General features: G+C 42.8%; 2 protein-coding genes across 3 annotated transcripts in view; one reads left to right on the forward strand and one right to left on the reverse strand.

Annotated features, from left to right (window-relative positions):
- The window catches only part of LOC124119612 (UPF0705 protein C11orf49 homolog), a 40,641-nt gene extending 36,073 nt beyond the window's left edge, over positions 1–4,568 (reverse strand). The window contains exon 1 of one of the 2 annotated variants that reach the window (XM_046482173.2): positions 3,986–4,566. In XM_046482173.2, the coding sequence (XP_046338129.2) occupies positions 3,986–4,034 (49 nt within the window). In that variant the 5' untranslated portion in view covers positions 4,035–4,566. Of the gene's footprint in view, positions 1–3,985 lie in introns of both variants that reach the window. The other variant, XM_046482174.2, reaches the window with a different exon arrangement.
- Positions 4,569–4,719: 151 nt separating this feature from the next.
- Positions 4,720–15,692, forward strand: part of LOC124119617 (low-density lipoprotein receptor-related protein 4-like) — a 139,915-nt gene continuing 128,942 nt past the window's right edge. The window contains exon 1 of the mRNA XM_048386301.1: positions 4,720–4,891. Within this exon, the coding sequence (XP_048242258.1) occupies positions 4,846–4,891 (46 nt within the window). The 5' untranslated portion in view covers positions 4,720–4,845. The remainder of the gene's footprint in view (positions 4,892–15,692) is intronic.

The raw sequence follows: 15,692 nt of genomic DNA on the forward strand, positions 1-15,692 counted from the left end.
AGTAGTGGGAGGCAAAGACTGTGTTAGACTTTCAGAAACATCCTTACATGATAGCACTGAGGGAGCAGTTGCTATGTATCGATGATGCCTGCAGGTAAATGCATGAGGCTCTGACTGGACATAGCAAGATGTCCTCGCAATCCTCGGGATGTAGAATAGAGGTCAAAGACGGGATGAAGAATAGCCTGTCCAGTTGCTCCAGGAGTTGATTCTTTGCGATGAAGGCAGACCCAAATGGACCTTTCCATGGCTGTGCCTCTCAAAACAAATCCTCTTACACATCCAAGTTGTGTATCTTGCTGACCCGCGCAGCAGTAGCCAAAGGTAGCAGGAAGACTGTTTTGAGAATAATCTGCTCGAAGTCTTTCTTTTCTAGTGGTTCTTATTCTGCTGACCTCAAGTGTCATAGGATTATCAATCGAAATCAGGCAAAGCTGAATCGTGGCAACCACCTTCTGTATCACCCGTGGTAGACGTGCTGTTGGTGGAATTCTTCCACGATATGGCCAAAGCACTGTACTCTCATGCCTTTTGATTCGGAATCGGACAGATGAATCTGAGGAGTTGTGCGTTGAACGTGGTGGCGAATAGGTCATTCCCTGGGCAATGGTAGAGGCAGCAAATCCCCTTGAAGTTGTGCCTTGAACGTGGTGGCGAATAGGTCATTCCCTGGGCAATGGTAGAGGCAGCAAATCCCCTTGAAGTTGTGCCTTGAACGTGGTGGCGAATAGGTCATTCCCTGGGCAATGGTAGAGGCAGCAAATCCCCTTGAAGATTTCTGGATGTAGATATTAATTACCTTTTGGCCCTTTCCACTGCTTGTCTTTCTTTCCTCAACTTCATACAATTCACAGCTCATATCATATCCCCGCCATTCGTATTTACACAGTGCACATGTTCCTCCCATCAAGCACCTGAGCTTCCGCTCATGCATGCACACTCGTAGTCAAGTTCAGAGGTCACTTCCAGTACATTTGAATGTAAACATATCCCACAATGTAGTTAGGACTGACATCTTAACAGTAGAAGCCATTCTGTCGAGGATGGTTGATCCTGGTTGGTCCTGGAATGTGTCGAGCTCGGGCGCTGATGTCCAGAGTATCGATCAGCTGAAAGAAGTCCATCGTCAGGGTCAGCATGAAGGATGACTTGGTGGGTCCCATTTTGTTGAAGTACAAAACGATTGAGGCGTTGTCCAACTGTATCTTGAGTCGAGATGACCTAAGTACTTCTGCCCAAAGGAAGATCGCTAGAATGACGGCCTTGAATTCGAGATTGTTGATGTGGAGGGTCGATTCTGTGGCTGACCAAAGTCCTGATGTCTGATGATACTGCAGGTGCGCTCCCCAACCCACTGTCGATGCATCCATGAACAGGTGAAGTGTTGGTAGAAAGGGTTACAGAGAAGTCTTCGATAGCCACCTTTGCAGATGTCTGTACAGGCACAACGGGAGGTGAAATGGGACCCGACAATTGTCGATCTGAAGATAAGGTCTGAGAAAACTCTGAATTGGCCGTAGTTGTATTCGATCTCACTCGGTGAGAGCTTGGGCTGATGTTAGTGATGATGGATAGATACTCGCAGGTAGGTGTCTTGTAGATCAAGGCTGACCCTTGTCGAATGATGGTGCAAAGGAGCACGACTGATATTATGTGAAAATGTGCTGGTTTTTCAAGGAACTGCGCGTTGAAGAGCCGTATGTTGAAATTTATGTAAATATTTCTTGCTGTCTTATTTCGCGACCAAAAATATTGGCGGGGCTCTGGGAACAGGTCCCAAACACTCTAGGGCATCTTTGGATATCAACGTACCTATTGTGTCCTGTAGTGTTGTCAACAGTCTGGCTGGATACACCCTTGGGAGTGGCATGGGCGTTGTTGGAGAAACTCCTATGAGTGGCAGCTGATACCCGTCTCGCAGGATCTTGGACACAAAGGTGTCATCCAGGCTGGTCCCGTTGGCTGGAAACCGACCTAGTCTTTCGCCTACTGGTGTGCGAGTCACAGCAACGACTAGGGCAGAAGGACCCAGTCATCAGGAGGGAGGAGGAGTCACTTGGAGGAGACATCTTGGGCGATTCTCTGGAGTGCTTCATAATCGTCCTGGCTGAAGATCCTCTGTAGCCTCGTCCTCTACCGCGTCCTCTGCCAACTATGTTGCGGACGACTTGATGGGATAGATTAGATTGGGGACTTCTGCGATCGTGTCTCTGTTGATCCTCCAATAGTTGTCATTGAAGTCTCAGTAAGACAACTGATACCTGGAGATGAATTTCCTCAGTAACTTCCTGGGCGAAACCGCATTATCGGTGGTTCGAGAAGGGAGCCACAATCTGTATTCTGGAATAGTCTAACCGTGTAGTAAAGTAGGCCTCTGCGCCTAAGCACAGTGAGTGATACCCAAATGGGGAATGTAGATCGCAGATCAAAATCGAAAGACACAGAGCATGGACATTCATCGTCAAAAAAGCCTAAACGTAAGCCAAGGCTAGCGTCCGTCCATCCATCCTTGAAATCTGTGGTGAAGTAACCACCCCCAGCAAACATAACATCTCTTACAGTCGAGGAGGATGCTGTGTCAGACAGATTTTAGAAGAGGAGATTCCCACCCTTTGCTCCCTATCAACAAGTACCAGCGATCCATCCACTGCCACAAACTCCCAGGCCAACCATACGTCAGTAACACATATGGTACTGGTGACGAACATAAACCAGTCTACCGAATTAAGTCCAACTACAGAGGTCGCGGCTCTACTTCGACCAGCCATAACTCTTTTATGGATCAGACCTTTGGACAGGATAGAAGTCAAGAGCTATCTCGACCAACAATGCAGGATCGACTTGGTTCTACGAGTTGACATTCTACAGATCGATCCTCAGAGTCGAAACCTAAAGGGTCGACATTTTCAGGAGAGGTCGACATCACACAGTCACTCTTAAGATTGAGTCTCCCCAAGTCAACATTCAAGGGAATGTGCTTCCTCTAGGGGTCGATCACTAGATAGATTTTCCAGAAATCGACATCCAAAGGGTCGACCACCAGATCATTCCCCTCAACTTCGATCTTCACGAGAACAGACTTCAATGTCGCATCAATCCTCCAAGCAGAAGGCACTTTGTCAGGAGGAGAACGTTTCAGACTTTACAGATCATCATTCCCTGGATCAATCCTACAATTATGATCACGCCGGTTCCAGTTCTATTGAACAGCATCGACACCACGATCAATTGTATTCTTCGGACTCGAACTCTCAACGTCATTCCTATCGGCACTCATCTCGACATTACTGATACGACAGGGAGGTTGATTTGGATCGACATCCATCTACATCCCAGCGATACCAACCTATGCGATACTACCCATACCCTGTAAGGATCGATATGGGGATCAACTATATGGGCCCTACCCCCAATACCCTTTGACGCCGCATAATAATCTCTAAGCCATGCCTCCCCATCGACCTGGAGATTGACATCGGCATGACATGTTTTAACATTTCACAAATATTGGTGTTTGCAATTGACCATGTGAGTTTAATTTCATTTATTTCAGTACCGAGGTAAAAACAAATTGCCAGGCAATAGGCCTAGTAGCCGTTTTTACTTTGGGTGGGTTGCCGTTTTGGCCAATCGGCGCCATTTTCACCCAGTAGTGTTTTGCTGAGGTGCCGTTTTAGCTATAACCCGTTCTTTGACCATCCAAGTGTCGACAGAAATAAATGTTCTCAAAGGTAAGACCTAATTTTTAGTGTATTGGGATTGTTATAAGACACGTAATCAAAAATGTTTTTTCAGCCCTCGAAATCCTGTAACACGAGGATATATCAGGCCTTACTATTCAGGCTATTCAAGTTTATTTCCTAGTAGACTTTCTATGTTTATTTCTATCACTATCTGGTGGCAGGTGCCTGTGTTCTACACCAGCGGGGTTTGTGCACAGAGAGTTTGACGATAAGGACCATGTTTATATAGTGCACAGACTTACCTAGATATCTTTCTGCTGTCATGGAGAATCTATCTTCGTTGACAGTCATTTTTTCCTGCCAATCCTGTTGCTCTTCGAGTTGGAATTACTGTTACATGAAAACTTAGCGTTGAGAGGATGAGTTTAGCACGCAATGTTTTATCCTGTCATTGTTCTCCGAATCGAGAGTGGACTGAAATCAGGTTACAAACAGTGGGAACTCATTTCACGAAACGGGGGCCTATTTCTTTGATTCAAGTGGTCAATTCTTCGTGATTAGTAGGGATACGGAGTGCAGACATGTAAACAAACTGTGTTCGTGTAGTATGAGACGCATATGGTTGCAAACTGTCGGTTTTTTTTTATCTTATTTGAGGTAAATCAAGAATATAGCATAAGTTTAACATCGAAATCATTTTCTTTCCAATAAACCGGAAGTTTTCACGGGGCAACCATAACACACAGAGCTACGCGACAATAAATTATCCGCAACATTCAGAACATTACTTTTCAAACCTTATTTCTGATACGATACAAATTATAGTATGCACAACTTGATTGAAGTGGGTGATAAAGCACATTTATGATATCGAAACTAAGGCTAAAAGTTGGAGTTCAAAATATTTCGCGCACCTGACCTCTCGTCAAGTTTCGGTCGTTTCCGCTCGAACTACAACATTGTGCACTGCGTGTTACAAGCTTTGTGATTGGACGATCGCGGTCCCGTTAAATGTACGGAAACCATCGAGCACATGCGAGGTCATCTGTCAATCACTGCAAATAACAGAAGCTTTAGACTTACCGCAACAACTGACCTCATTCAGTGTAAACACGGAGTACTGTGGAAACTAACTTATGTGGTACCGCTCAATGCACTGAGGATGAAGGCTATTACTGCAGCCTTGTCGCTGCTAGCCATTTTCTACGGTAAGTTACTTTCTAAGATTTTGGATGCAGAAGTCTGTGAATATTGGAATATTTTCGTCCCCGCTTCAACCAAGTTGGTCGGCGAAGCGAGCTGTACATTTGACCCTCTCGTCTAAACAAACGTCAGTTACCCCCAATCTCCAGCCCAGCGCTGTTCACTGCTGAGTCCAGTTGACCTGAGAAAACGCTGGCCGTTGAGAATGCTATGTGATAATGTGTGTATTCACTCCATAATTTTACGTGTGATATTGTTTTGATGTCAAACAGTATCCATGCTTTTGGCAATCCCCGCTTACATGTGTTAAAACGTATAATTTGTAAATAAACTTGTTTACATAATAACAGTCAAAACGATCATGTCTTTGGCTGAATACTGTGGTAATATTTATCATAATGTTATTTGAATTTTCATTGGTAGAGATGGAAATTAATTAAATTTTATGAGATAACAAAGAAAAACTCATTTTACTATTTTGATTTGTTTGCATTCCACATGAGGCTAGAAATTCCTATCTTACAGACCCTGGGTTACTTTATTGTTTTTGATGCATTGTTATTTTGTTTGTGAACAAATTGATATACTATTATATAATTAAACAACATGATATATATGTAAACTTTATTGGATTGTTTTCAGTTTTGAGATGACCCCTTTTCATGCCCAATTGATGATTGTAGTTTTTGTTGCATAGTTATTTTGTTTGTGAACAAATTGATATACTATTATATAATTAAACAACATGATATATATATGTAAACTTTATTTGATTGCTTTCAGTTTTGAGATGACCCCTTTTCATGCCCAATTGATGATTGTAGTTTTTGTTACATAATCACTTATAACTGATTGTTTATCAACTCATTGCCACTGTTTATTGACCTGTAACGTGATAATTACATTGATGTGTGTACTGAGACGTGCAAGCATCGTGTATTGCCTTGGGGGTTACTGGGTGATAAAGAGAATATAGTGTTGAAATACCTGGTGGAACTGAGTGTACAAGTTTACAAATGTATCACCCTGATTCCTATAGGAAGTCTTGACAGGCCATTAGAAGTTGGAAGAACATGAATACATGACACATTTTTAGGAGAGCAACTTCTTTTATTCTTTGTCAAGATGTTTCAGAGCTACTTCTCGCTCCTTCATCAGGTAAATGCTGAGTAAGGGCAATTGATTGACATTTTATTAACATTGGTTGGTTTGTTGTTTAACGCCGCACTCAGCAATATTCCAGCAATACGACGGCAGTCTGTAAATAATTGAGTCTGGACCAGACAATCCAGTGATTAATATCATGAACATCGATCCTCGCAATAGGGATCGATGACATGCGTCAACCAAGTCAGCGAGCCTGACCACCCGATCCCGTTGGTGGCCTCTTACGACAAGCATAGTCACCTGTTACGGCAAGCATGGGTTGCTGAAGACCTATTCTACTCTGGAATCTTCACGGGTCCATTTTATTTACACATAAATCTGGTTAAAAGTAGTGAAGAGCTAGTTCTGGATGCTGATAATGGTTGATGAAGGTCCAGCTAACTAGTTACAGCAATCAAACCACAGGCCCAGTAAGATGTGGCATGTGTGAAACAGTAGGATGTTTAGAAATTTAAACATGTTAAAGAAGATGTGTGTTGCTGTTTAGTTTTGAATTTGCTGGTGATAAAAGTAACGTTTGGAATTTGTGCATATATTGTTGGGAATTTGCTAGTCAAATAGTTCAACATGTATAAGGTTGTAATGCATTGGATTAGCATTGGGATTTTGCTGCACATATGAGATCATTAACAAGAAATTGTTATTGTCAGTTTAATGTAACATTTATATGAAATATATTTTTTATGCTATGATTATATGAAACATGTTGTTCAGCAATGTTCAGTTTGTTGTTTGATGCTGTTTTCAGCAATAGCCCAGCTATATGGTGGTGACACTAATGTCAGGACAATGTATCACTTGCAGAATAGGATGGTTTGATGAGTAGAATGTCAATGACAATTTCTCTTCCTTAGCCGTATTATATCGCATTATTTACTATGCCGAGGGAGGGAGACGCCACTCCGTCGACACAGAAGCCGTGGACATGTTTTATGCAGAAAAAATAGCAAATGAGTAAATTTGAAATTCCTGCCGGAGTGTTACATGATTAATATGTTCTTGTGAAGGTAAATAAAAGGCTCTGTAAGTAACTGTAAAGAGCACTTAAGCTAATAAGTCTCACACTAGATCTATTGACAGCTGTGGCTGTAAATCTCAGAATTCAATTATTATCTTGTCAATCCACATGATATATCATTGATGATGTCATTTTTATATTGAATAAATATTCCTGCTGGTGACTTTGTAATGTAATAGCATGACAAGCTGGTTATGTCGTGTTTATTTCCTCCCTGGTAGTGAGTGGGGAGATGTATATGGTGTATATTCCCTCCCTGGTAGTGAGTGGGGAGATGTATATGGGATAACATGGTGTATATTCCCTCCCTGGTAGTGAGTGGGGAGATGTATATGGGATAACATGGTGTTTATTCCCTCCCTGATACTGGGGAGATGTATATGGGATAACATGGTGTATATTCCCTCCCTGGTAGTGGGGAGATGTATATGGGATAACATGGTGTATATTCCCTCCCTGGTAGTGGGGAGATGTATATGGGATAACATGGTGTATATTCCCTCCCTGGTAGTGGGGAGATGTATATGGGATAACATGGTGTATATTCCCTCCCTGGTAGTGGGGAGATGTATATGGGATAACATGGTGTATATTCCCTCCCTGGTAGTGGGGAGATGTATATGGGATAACATGGTGTATATTCCCTCCCTGGTAGTGGGGAGATGTATATGGGATAACATGGTGTATATTCCCTCCCTGGTAGTGGGGAGATGTATATGGGATAACATGGCGTATATTCCCTCCCTGGTAGTGAGTGGGGAGATGTATATGGGATAACATGGCGTATATTCCCTCCCTGGTAGTGAGTGGGGAGATGTATATGGGATAACATGGTGTATATTCCCTCCCTGGTAGTGGGGAGATGTATATGGGATAACATGGTGTATATTCCCTCCCTGGTAATGGGGAGATGTCTATGGGATAACATGGTGTATATTCCCTCCCTGGTAGTGGGGAGATGTATATGGGATAACATGGTGTATATTCCCTCCCTGGTAGTGAGTGGGGAGATGTCTATGGGATAACATGGTGTATATTCCCTCCCTGGTAGTGGGGAGATGTATATGGGATAACATGGTGTATATTCCCTCCCTGGTAGTGAGTGGGGAGATGTATATGGGATAACATGGTGTATATTCCCTCCCTGGTAGTGGGGAGATGTATATGGGATAACATGGTGTATATTCCCTCCCTGGTAGTGGGGAGATGTATATGGGATAACATGGTGTATATTCCCTCCCTAGCAGTGGGGAGATGTATATGGGATAACATGGCGTATATTACCTCCCTGGTAGTGAGTGGGGAGATGTAGATGAGATAACATGGTGTTTATTCCCTCCCTGGTAGTGAGTGGAGAGATGTATATGGGATAACATGGTGTATATTCCCTCCCTGGTAGTGGGGAGATGTATATGGGATAACATGGTGTATATTCCCTCCCTGGTAGTGGGGAGATGTATATGGGATAACATGGTGTATATTCCCTCCCTGGTAGTGGGGAGATGTATATGGGATAACATGGTGTATATTCCCTCCCTGGTAGTGAGTGGGGAGATGTATATGGGATAACATGGTGTATATTCCCTCCCTGGTAGTGGGGAGATGTATATGGGATAACATGGTGTATATTCCCTCCCTGGTAGTGGGGAGATGTATATGGGATAACATGGTGTATATTCCCTCCCTGGTAGTGGGGAGATGTATATGGGATAACATGGTGTATATTCCCTCCCTAGTAGTGGGGAGATGTATATGGGATAACATGGTGTATATTCCCTCCCTGGTAGTGAGTGGGGAGATGTATATGGGATAACATGGTGTATATTCCCTCCCTGGTAGTGGGGAGATGTATATGGGATAACATGGTGTATATTCCCTCCCTGGTAGTGGGGAGATGTATATGGGATAACATGGTGTATATTCCCTCCCTGGTAGTGAGTGGGGAGATGTATATGGGATAACATGGTGTATATTCCCTCCCTGGTAGTGGGGAGATGTATATGGGATAACATGGTGTATATTCCCTCCCTAGTAGTGGGGAGATGTATATGGGATAACATGGTGTAAATTCCCTCCCTGGTAGTGGGGAGATGTATATGGGATAACATGGTGTATATTCCCTCCCTAGTAGTGGGGAGATGTATATGGGATAACATGGTGTATATTCCCTCCCTGGTAGTGAGTGGGGAGATGTATATGGGATAACATGGTGTATATTCCCTCCCTGGTAGTGGGGAGATGTATATGGGATAACATGGTGTATATTCCCTCCCTGGTAGTGGGGAGATGTATATGGGATAACATGGTGTATATTCCCTCCCTGGTAGTGAGTGGGGAGATGTATATGGGATAACATGGTGTATATTCCCTCCCTGGTAGTGGGGAGATGTATATGGGATAACATGGTGTATATTCCCTCCCTGGTAGTGGGGAGATGTATATGGGATAACATGGTGTATATTCCCTCCCTGGTAGTGGGGAGATGTATATGGGATAACATGGTGTATATTCCCTCCCTGGTAGTGGGGAGATGTATATGGGATAACATGGTGTATATTCCCTCCCTAGTAGTGGGGAGATGTATATGGGATAACATGGCGTATATTCCCTCCCTGGTAGTGAGTGGGGAGATGTATATGGGATAACATGGTGTATATTCCCTCCCTGGTAGTGGGGAGATGTATATGGGATAACATGGTGTATATTCCCTCCCTGGTAGTGGGGAGATGTATATGGGATAACATGGTGTATATTCCCTCCCTAGTAGAAGGGAGATGTATATGGGATAACATGGCGTATATTACCTCCCTGGTAGTGAGTGGGGAGATGTAGATGAGATAACATGGTGTTTATTCCCTCCCTGGTAGTGAGTGGAGAGATGTATATGGGATAACATGGTGTATATTCCCTCCCTGGTAGTGGGGAGATGTATATGGGATAACATGGTGTATATTCCCTCCCTGGTAGTGGGGAGATGTATATGGGATAACATGGTGTATATTCCCTCCCTGGTAGTGGGGAGATGTATATGGGATAACATGGTGTATATTCCCTCCCTGGTAGTGAGTGGGGAGATGTATATGGGATAACATGGTGTATATTCCCTCCCTGGTAGTGGGGAGATGTATATGGGATAACATGGTGTATATTCCCTCCCTATTAGTGGGGAGATGTATATGGGATAACATGGTGTATATTCCCTCCCTGGTAGTGGGGAGATGTATATGGGATAACATGGTGTATATTCCCTCCCTAGTAGTGGGGAGATGTATATGGGATAACATGGCGTATATTCCCTCCCTGGTAGTGAGTGGGGAGATGTATATGGGATAACATGGCGTATATTCCCTCCCTGGTAGTGAGTGGGGAGATGTATATGGGATAACATGGCGTATATTCCCTCCCTGGTAGTGAGTGGGGAGATGTATATGGGATAACATGGTGTATATTCCCTCCCTGGTAGTGAGTGGGGAGATGTATATGGGATAACATGGTGTATATTCCCTCCCTGGTAGTGAGTGGGGAGATGTATATGGGATAACATGGTGTATATTCCCTCCCTGGTAGTGGGAAGATGTATATGGGATAACATGGTGTATATTCCCTCCCTGGTAGTGGGGAGATGTATATGGGATAACATGGTGTTTATTCCCTCCCTGGAAGTGGGGAGATGTATATGGGATAACATGGTGTATATTCCCTCCCTGGTAGTGAGTGGGGAGATGTATATGGGATAACATGGTGTATATTCCCTCCCTGGTAGTGAGTGGGGAGATGTATATGGGATAACATGGTGTATATTCCCTCCCTGGTAGTGGGGAGATGTATATGGGATAACATGGTGTATATTCCCTCCCTGGTAGTGAGTGGGGAGATGTATATGGGATAACATGGTGTATATTCCCTCCCTGGTAGTGGGGAGATGTATATGGGATAACATGGTGTATATTCCCTCCCTGGTAGTGGGGAGATGTATATGGGATAACATGGTGTATATTCCCTCCCTGGTAGTGAGTGGGGAGATGTATATGGGATAACATGGTGTATATTCCCTCCCTGGTAGTGGGGAGATGTATATGGGATAACATGGTGTATATTCCCTCCCTGGTAGTGAGTGGGGAGATGTATATGGGATAACATGGCGTATATTCCCTCCCTGGTAGTGAGTGGGGAGATGTATATGGGATAACATGGTGTATATTCCCTCCCTGGTAGTGAGTGGGGAGCTGTATATGGGATAACATGGTGTATATACCCTCCCTGGTAGTGAGTGGGGAGATGTATATGGGATAACATGGTGTATATACCCTCCCTGGTAGTGAGTGGGGAGATGTATATGGGATAACATGGTGTATATTCCCTCCCTGATAGTGAGTGGGAAGATGTATATGGGATAACATGGTGTATATTCCCTCCCTGTGATAACATCCTATTATTCTTCTTGCTTTTTTGTTCTCATCTGGTCAAAAACATTTGCTGAAAGAAAATTAACTTTATGGACAAGAAAATGACAGGCTTCTTTGAAGCTAGTTAGCCAATTTGTGGACTGCAGATTCTGCCTCCAAGTGGAGAGATTTCCTCTAAGATTATTGGCGTCTTTCTTGTGTCTCTCAATGCAGTGTTTCATTGATACAATTGTCGGTATGTCCTCCGGTATGTTGAGCTTGGGGTGGAGCCAGAGATGGTGGACTATTTCTGGAAGCTCATATTTCTGTCAAGTTGCAGCCGGTAGTACATGAGGTTATGTGTTTGCCTGTGTTCAGCAGCACACTACAAATGGTTCCACACCTGTCAGGATTGCCAACACTGTGGCCTGCAGAGACAAAATAACCATGTTATTTTCAGTCTCCAAGAATATGTTTGTTTTAGGAAAATGGCATGTTGCATCAACTTTTTATCAATACCTGCCAGAAAAGTACATGTGTGTTTGAATCTGTTTGTGTAAGTCATGTAGCTATCATCTGCCGGAGAATCTCCCTGCTTGTTTGAGTCTACACAGTGGCAGGAAGCTGCTTATCACATAGTCCCTGGAAGAATGGTTAGCGTGTAGACTAGGATATAATGCTGAAAGCCTGCTGAAGAACTTCTATTTTATTTATGTACACTGTTTTTTTATTGCAGAAAATCATTTCAGTCTGCATAGTCTGTCGTGTGTTGGCAGTGTTGAAAGTTACCATATTCGATGTAATAAGCGCCCAGGGCACTCTCAAAATTAGAAATAGGGGGCTCTTATTAGAGTATTATTTTGTTGGAAAAAAGAGAGTTGAAAGATAAATTTCGTGGTTTATGCTGACACACTGAAATGTTTATATGCGACAGATACATTTTTCCAAAATTTAATTGCCCATAATTAAGAATGCATATAAAACACGAGTGCGTATTATACGCGAATAAATAAGTCTTGTGTACATTGATCAATCGGAAGGAGTGCTAATTTGGATTGTTCACTAGCCACTATATTAGCAAATACCGTCGTGGGCGCTTATTAGAGCGGGGCGCTTATTACGTCGATTACGGTAAGGGTTGTCCAGGGTTGCTGCTGTTGTGTTGGCAGTGTTGGAAGTTAGGGGTTGTCCAGGGTTGCTGCTGTTGTGTTGGCAGTGTTGGAAGTTGGGGGTTGTCCAGGGTTGCTGCTGTTGTGTTGGCTGTGTTGGAAGTTGGGGGTTGTCCAGGGTTGCTGCTGTTGTGTTGGCTGTGTTGGAAGTTGGGGGTTGTCCAGGGTTGCTGCTGTTGTGTTGGCAGTGTTGGAAGTTGGGGGTTGTCCAGGGTTGCTGCTGTTGTGTTGGCAGTGTTGGAAGTTGGGGGTTGTCCAGGGTTGCTGCTGTTGTGTTGGCAGTGTTGGAAGTTGGGGGTTGTCCAGGGTTGCTGCTGTTGTGTTGGCAGTGTTGGAAGTTGGGGGTTGTCCAGGGTTGCTGCTGTTGTGTTGGCAGTGTTGGAAGTTGGGGGTTGCCCAGGGTTGCTGCTGTTGTGTTGGCAGTGTTGGAAGTTGGGGGTTGTCCAGGATTGCTGCTGTTGTGTTGGCAGTGTTGGAAGTTGGGGGTTGTCCAGGATTGCTGCTGTTGTGTTGGCAGTGTTGGAAGTTGGGGGTTGTCCAGGGTTGCTGCTGTTGTGTTGGCTGTGTTGGAAGTTGGGGGTTGTCCAGGGTTGCTGCTGTTGTGTTGGCAGTGTTGGAAGTTGGGGGTTGTCCAGGGTTGCTGCTGTTGTGTTGGCAGTGTTGGAAGTTGGGGGTTGTCCAGGGTTGCTGCTGTTGTGTTGGAAGTTAAGGGTTGTCTAGGGTTGCTGCTGTTGTGTTGGCAGTGTTGGAAGTTGGGGGTTGTCCAGGGTTGCTGCTGTTGTGTTGGCAGTGTTGGAAGTTGGGGGTTGTCCAGGATTGCTGCTGTTGTGTTGGCAGTGTTGGAAGTTGGGGGTTGTCCAGGATTGCTGCTGTTGTGTTGGCAGTGTTGGAAGTTGGGGGTTGTCCAGGATTGCTGCTGTTGTGTTGGCAGTGTTGGAAGTTGGGGGTTGTCCAGGATTGCTGCTGTTGTGTTGGCAGTGTTGGAAGTTAAGGGTTGTCCAGGGTTGCTGCTGTTGTGTTGGCAGTGTTGGAAGTTGGGGGTTGTCCAGGGTTGCTGCTGTTGTGAATCTCAACATCAGAGTAATGAGAAGGACCTTATTCATTTTGAACATGGTCAGTCCCCCTGACTTCTTGAAGGATGGATTCAACTATTCCGCTGATTTTAAGAGTGAAAATGAGCCTTTGTTTCACGTACTAGCCTGGCATTTGAACTCCCTCAGGCTTTGTGAGTTCATGTTTGTTTGCATTATTCCTTGTCTGATGGATACAAGAGAAGAAACTAACAATTTGGGCCAAGAAATTGTTCTAAAGATTTTGTGTTCTGATAGCATGTTTGGTCTGAATAAGTCTTTAATGGAACTATACTATATACATGCTGTAGTGTTCTTTAATGGAACTATACTATATACATGCTGTAGTGCTCTTTAATGGAACTATACTATATACATGCTGTAGTGTTCTTTAATGGAAGTATACTATATACATGTTGTAGTGCTCTTTAATGGAACTATACTATATACATGTTGTAGTGTTCTTTAATGGAACTATACTATATATACATGTTGTAGTGTTCTCTAATGGAACTATACTATATACATGTTGTAGTGTTCTTTAATGGAACTGTACTATATACATGTTGTAGTGTTTTTGTTAATGGAACTATACTATATACATGTTGTAGTGCTCTTTAATGGAACTATACTATATACATGTTGTAGTGTTCTTTAATGGAACTATACTATATATACATGTTGTAGTGTTCTCTAATGGAACTATACTATATACATGTTGTAGTGTTCTTTAATGGAACTGTACTATATACATGTTGTAGTGTTTTTGTTAATGGAACTATACTATATACATGTTGTAGTGCTCTTTAATGGAACTATACTATATACATGTTGTAGTGTTCTTTAATGGAACTGTACTATATACATGTTGTAGTGTTTTTGTTAATGGAACTATACTATATACATGTTGTAGTGCTCTTTAATGGAACTATACTATATACATGTTGTAGTGTTCTTTAATGGAACTATACTATATACATGTTGTAGTGTTCTTTAGTGGAACTATACTATATACATGCTGTAGGTTGCTGATGTGTCTGTGCATTCCTGCAGAGATGCATGATGGGAAATAATTCCAACCATCTGTTGATAAGGAATGTTGAATCTCGTATCATGTGCAGCAGCGCATGTTTTGACATTTTGGGATAGGTTAAGAATTTCTCCGTCCTTGAATAAGAAGGTGCAAGGTGCGTAGAATCTGGATTTTTGCGGACACTGAGATGTCTTATTCTCTCTGCTGGTTTTTTTTCCAAAATGAAAACATCATTTGACAAAGCTTTGAGTTTTATTTCCATACAAATACTCAGTTCATTATGTTTTTTCTTCACTGGGTATATTTTCTCTGGTATTTTTGCAGTCCTGTTTGTTTTTTCCGAACTGATTTTATCTAAAAAATTTGACTGAGTTCCTGGGCATATCTTCTTGGAAAGAGAGTTTCTCAGTCTCTTCATATACAAACAACGGTGGCTGTCTCACCAGTGGGAAGATCACGGCTTGACTTGACTCACTCTGAAACTTGATACTTCACAGAACCATTGGAAATGTTAACGTAGGTCGACTGTTTGATGCAGACACTTACCAATATCCACTGCAGTGCAAGCATGTTTTGTTTGTCTGCAGGATTAGGTATATCTTATATTGACCCAATGATTGATTAATATTAATCCTGGCCTACTAATTAGATCAAGTTTGTACTGGCCAATGGATTATATAAGTTTGTACTGGCCAATGGATTATATAAGTTTGTACTGGCCAAAGGATTATATGAAGTTTGTACTGGCCAGAGGATTATATAAAGTTTTTACTGGCCTAAAGATTATATGAAGTTTTTACTGGCCAAAGGATTATATAAAGTTTGTACTGGCCAGAGGATTATATGAAGTTTATACTGGCCAGAGGATTATATAAAGCTTGTACTGGCCAGAGGATTATATAAAGTTTGTACTGTCCAATAGATTATATAAAGTTTGTACTGTCCAATAGATTATATAAAGTTT

This window comes from Haliotis rufescens, unplaced genomic scaffold (assembly GCF_023055435.1).
Source record: "Haliotis rufescens isolate VD_foot unplaced genomic scaffold, xgHalRufe1.0.p SCAF_6, whole genome shotgun sequence".
Lineage (NCBI taxonomy): Eukaryota > Metazoa > Mollusca > Gastropoda > Lepetellida > Haliotidae > Haliotis > Haliotis rufescens.